The sequence below is a fragment of the Stegastes partitus genome, unplaced genomic scaffold, assembly GCF_000690725.1.
Source record: "Stegastes partitus isolate 25-593 unplaced genomic scaffold, Stegastes_partitus-1.0.2 Scaffold1452, whole genome shotgun sequence".
NCBI classification, from domain to species: Eukaryota; Metazoa; Chordata; class Actinopteri; family Pomacentridae; genus Stegastes; species Stegastes partitus.
In genome coordinates, this window is record NW_007579183.1 from 240,130 (window position 1) to 245,804 (window position 5,675).

Sequence of the window (5,675 nt, forward strand, 5' to 3'; positions counted from 1 at the left end):
ACGGCAGCTTGTCAAACGTCCTTCCTCATCACATTGTGAGTTCTTGCTGTGGTGTTTCCAGAGCCGCTGACTTAAAGCTGCCTCCGTCTGTGTCTCTGTCCTCAGTCCTGACGGCAGCTACACTGAGGACCACAGTGCTGAGCTTCACTTTAAGTCTCGCAGTTCAGAGTTTGATGATGATTTCGATGATGAAGAACCGCTACCGAGTATCGGCACCTGCAAGTCTCTTTACCCATTTCAAGGTACAGTCATTTCTTCAAAGTGTGATGCAGTTTCTCCTTCCAAATAAAATGCCGTCTGTTCTTCATAAATAAATGTCAAAGCAGCATGTGCTGCAAGGTGGTGTGAAAATGTGGTTGTGATAGAGATGGGCAGACATTTATCCATTTTCCAGTTCAGGAGCTGGTTTTAGACCCTGAACCTCAAACCGTATTCTTCGGGCAGGCGTCATCCCTGTTGATTTTAGGGCAGAAACAAAGCTCCTGCTCCAGAGGAGTTACACCTCAGTGGCAGGTGCTTTTGTTTTAGTGCACTTTGCTTTTGGACTGTACACTGCAGAAAACAGGAAGACTGAGGGGGATGGTTAGACGATTGCTCCTCTAAACACTGGTGCCACCTCGTGCCTGAGCTGAGTTGGGTTTGAGAGACATCTGTTGAAAACAGAGAACTTAGGGTTTCATTTGTCTGTTCTCCTGAGAGAATCACAAAGACCTGTTTAGCAAAAGAAAGAGAAGAGTTCAGCTGCTCACCTCCACACAGCTGACCAATGACAGCACGAGGTGAGTGTTCGATCTACATGTTAAAACTGACGCACAGACAGATTTAATCTGACGTCAGCCATGTGTTAGGGAGAGTCACTAAGAATGCTGGTGCAGCTGTGGATATGAACCTCAATCAGCAGGTGATGAACTTTGGTCCTGAAGGTGTCAAAGCATCTTCACTGATAAGTCAAAAACCCAGTGAACATCAGGAACATGTCGGCCTGTGAGTGGAAGCAGCTGGTGTTGCTCTGAAAAGTCCATTCACATCTTTATTCTTCTGCATCATTTACAAGATGTTCTTGTGTTAAAATCTGAATTTCCAAAAACCCTGTTATGTCTTCTTGATGTCCTCACAGGGTTGCATTTGTCTCGTCTGTTGAAAAATTGTTAATATGGTTTGTGAATCAAAATATTTTTCAAACTGTGACATTAAATTGTTCACGTTTTGTTGTTGTTTTGATCCTCTGCAGGCCAGAACGAAGGCACTCTGTCGATGGTGGAGGGAGAACTGCTTTCTGTGGTGGAGGAGGACAAGGGTGATGGCTGGACCAGAGTGCGGAGGAACCTGGAGGAGGAGGGATATGTTCCCACATCCTACATCAAAGTCTTCCTGGACAGCAGTGCCAAAGGTGCCATGACCTACATATGAACTTCAAATGACCTCTGCATGACCTTTGAATGACCTCTAAATATGACCTTGTCATGGCCTTCATCTGACCACAGTGACCTTCAAGTGACCCCATCTGACCTCCACTTAGCATTTTAATGAACATTGAATAAATATTTAAGTGACCTCTACATGACCTCTGACCTCTACATGACCTCTACATGACTTCTGAACTCTACATGACCTCTACTTTACCCCTGGAACTTAACATGACCTCTACATGACTTCTGTATATAAACTCTACATGACCTCCTGCTGACCTCCAGGTACACTTCCTTGAATCGTGTGATCTTGATGTACCTCCTGATGACCTCTGACCTCTACATGACCTCTGTATAAAAGCTCCACATAACCTCTGACCACCATATGACCCCCAAATGACCCCTGACCTCTACATGACCTCTGACCTGCACATGACCTCTACGTGACACCTGACCTCTATATGACCTTTGACCTCTACGTGACATCTGACCTCTACATGACCTCGGACCTCTACATGACCTTAGTATAAAAGCTCTACGTGTCCCCTGACCTCTACATGACCTCTGACCACCATATGACCCCCTCATGACCCCTGACCTCTACATGACCTCTGTATAAAATCTCCATATGACCTCTGACCACCATATGACCTCTACATGACCTCTGACCTCTACATGACCTCCTGCTGACCTCCAGGTAAACTTCCTTTAATCGTGTGATCTCGATGTACCCTCCTGATCACCTCTGACCTGACCTCTACATGACCTGTACGTGACATCTGACCTACATGACCTGTACGTGACATCTGACCTCTACATGACCTCCTGCTGACTTCCAGGTAAACCTCCTTTAATCGTGTGATCTCGATGTACCCTCCTGATGACCTCTGTGACCTTTGAATGTTGGTTTCTGTCTGTCTCGATATGTTCTACCTGCCTGACCTCGGCCTGTTTATTTGCTGCTGTTTGAATCTTTATACCTGTGTGACACACCTGTACACCTGTAGGGCAGGTGTGTCTCATCCTAAGCTCTGCCTGCACGGCCTGCACACACCAGCGATGGTGCGATCAGCCACATGATCCGTGACAGGTGTGCCATGCTTTGGGGAGTGTTTTTTTATCTGATCATGTGACCTGTGGTGGGTTCAAGGTCTCAGGCATCAGATGCGAACATGAACACCTGTCGGTCAGAGAGATCCAGTCACACCTGAGAGAGACAGACAGGTAGACAGTCAGAGACAAAGAAAGTCACATTGTTGGCTGATGAAGAGGACAGTCTGAGTTCTTCAAAGATGGCTGCCACAGCTGATGAGAACGCTGACTCTAAGCTCGCCTTCACTTTCTGCCAACATGTCAGCTCAATCAGAGAGCGCCTGCAGTCCAGCATCAATGAACCAGCAGAGTGTTGACATTGTCTATTCATTCAGTAGATTTCTGTTCTTCAGCTTCACTTTGTCTTTTTGACATGATCACAGTAGACCTGCCAGAGTTATCGTCCACAAGCCTCCTGCCCAGGGCTCAGTTCATAACATGCTAGTAATCACAGCGCTAAGCCTGGTCAGCAGGAGCTTCCATGACTGGTAATTCCTCTGTTGTCTTTAAATATCTCAGACCGTCCCTTTACCAGAAACACAAATAATAACGTCTAAACGTGAGAACGGCTACATTCATGTTAACAGCTGATTGTAGTTTAAAGACAAATGAATAAAACACTGGCGCAGCTTTAGGAACTAACTTCTAGCTTTCTTAGGAAACATTCCTTTAGTTGCAACAGCAACTATTCTAATAGCGATGATAATGATGTAAGTGGAGGTTTCTGAGCATCCAGCTGGCGTCAGATCAGTTTCAGTCACCAGACCTCCTGTCTCGCCTTCTAACATGTCTGTCTGTCTGTCTGTCTATCTTGTAGGCTTTGTGCACAGTAGTCGGCTAGTCTAGCTAATCGACCAGTGAGGACGTCTCGCCACAGGAAGTGATGTAAAGAGCTCAGAGGAGGTCGGGTAACAGCTTCTTACTGGACAGTTTTACTCTTCAGATATCTCAGCCAATCAGATGACAGACAAAAACCCACAAAGGGCAGAAATCAATCAGAAGTCAATAAGAAATGATTCAGGTCCCCAAACAATTGATGTGACCCAGAACAGATCCAGATGATCACTTTTCTCTTCGTTTCTCATTAATGCTGGTGAAGAATAGAAACGAAATCCTGAACTTAATCCTTCAACTGGAACTTTTTGTGTTCGCATTTCACGTCACATGAAAACTTTATTGATAAACATCATTTTATTAAAACACAAGTATGAAGATGAGACAAGAGCTTTGAACAGCAACGGCCAGAAACGGAGCCTAGAGCTGAACGCCGTGGTGACGTCACAGCGCTGCACGCTGTCAGTGTGACATCACAGGAGGCGTGGTCATGCTAAAGAGTTGACTGTGTGTACATAGAAACTGTAGCTGCACAGGTGTAGCCCCGCCCCTGCTTACATTAGCCACACCCAGAACAACAGCCAGTGTTGACTCTGCCCCTATTTATAGCCCCGCCCATCCATTACCCCGCCCCCTGCTCGTTGCTTAATTATCATTTTTATTGATTGATTGTGTGAAATGTGAACTTTTTTATTTTAGTGAGACATCGATCAGTTATGTATTGATTTTTTATTAAGACGTGAGACTGCTGATCACGCGCTTTTCAACTTCCTGTTACACTTTCAAAATAAAGTACACTGAATCAAGTGCTGTGTCAGCTCTTTTATTCACATTGTGTTGCTCACAGGCACCGTGGCAGCCAATCAGGGTGAAGCTGTAGCTTTCTACCTGTGTGACCTCTGACCTGCACCGAAATTCAAAGTTTCCTTTGAGCAGCAACAGTGAGAGAAAAAAAATCCTCTTTACCAAGAAGAAACCACCATCAGAACACAGGTCACATGGAGCTGCTCATGGAGAGTTTATATGTTAGAAGCAGGATTTAGATTCTATCCTGGATTTTACAGGAAGCCACTGAAGAGAAGCTGATACAGGAGACATCTGACCTGGTTCTGGTTCTGTCAGAACTCTGCTGCAGCATGTTGGATCAGATGGAGGGTTCTGAGAGAGTTACTGGGACATCCTGATAATAAGGAACTACAATAGTCCAGTCTAGAAGTTCTGAATGATGGACTGGTTTCTCAGCATCACTCTGAGACAGGATGCCCTGATGTTTACAGTATTACGGAGATGACAGAAGATCGTCCTACAGACTGGTTCTGTATGTCTGCTGAAGGACATGTCCTGGTCAGAGATACCTCCAAGGTTCTGTACAGTAGAACTGGAGGCCAAGGCGATGCCATCTAGAGTCATGGAAAAAAAATCATCAGACCACCTTGTTTTCTTTAATGTCTTGTTCATGTTAATGCCTGGAACCACTAAAGGTCCATTACCTGAAGAACACAGTGAACAGGACACAACCTGCAGCTGATCCTTCGTCCTTTCTGTCCTGTGTGACCTGCTTCAGCTTCATGTGTTCCCTGTAGGGTCCATAAGAGGCCGTTTCATGTCATCAGCAGCACATGCAAAGACCTGGAGTGGTTTCCTGCTGACATTCAGGCCGTAGCACAGCTCAGAAGCTGTCAGCTCTCACATAACGCCTAAAACAGAAGGATTATGGGAAGCCACAAAGGCAGCCATCTTGGCTCTGCTGGAAACTGGCATGAGTGAGAGACAGGTAGAGAAGAACCTGAAGATCTCCAAGACAGACGTTCATCACACCAAGAAACAACCAGCCCACCATGGTGCTGCCACATCGCTAGCTGGTGGCAGCAGGAAACATCTTCCTACCCACCACACTCATCTGTTCTGTGTCAGGAGTCGTGGTCAGACCTCCAGGGACCTGAACATGAGGGGCACTGTGGAGACATGGGACTTGTTGGAAACCGACTTGTTTGAAGCTGGTCTGAAGTCACACAGGGCAGAAGAAGCCCTTCATCAACCAAAGGCAGAGGAAAGCCCGGTTCCTCTCTGCTGGGACCACAGGGACCGGACTGGTGATGGTTGGGCTCAGGTTCTCTTCAGGGATGAACCCAATGTTCAGCTGATGTCCACTCCAGCCCACTTCCTGGTGAGGAGGAAGCCTGGAGAAGCCTCCAGACCAGACTGTCCTGCCCCTACAGTAGAACATGGGGCTGGATCAGGGACCATCTGGGCTGGTTCCAGTTTGGGTGGAACAGGGCCAATGGACCAGGTCATGGACAGGCTGCTCTGGAAAACAGTCTTCTGCCATCAGCTGGAAAA

General features: G+C 46.5%; 1 protein-coding gene across 1 annotated transcript in view; it reads left to right on the top strand.

The window, feature by feature from the left end:
- The window catches only part of fnbp1a (formin binding protein 1a), a 26,650-nt gene extending 22,509 nt beyond the window's left edge, over window positions 1-4,141 (top strand). The window contains 3 exon segments of the mRNA XM_008299729.1: window positions 8-242; window positions 1,232-1,390; window positions 3,319-4,141. Coding sequence (XP_008297951.1) covers window positions 8-242; window positions 1,232-1,390; window positions 3,319-3,347 — 423 coding nt within the window. The 3' untranslated portion in view covers window positions 3,348-4,141.
- Window positions 4,142-5,675: the final 1,534 nt, after the last annotated feature.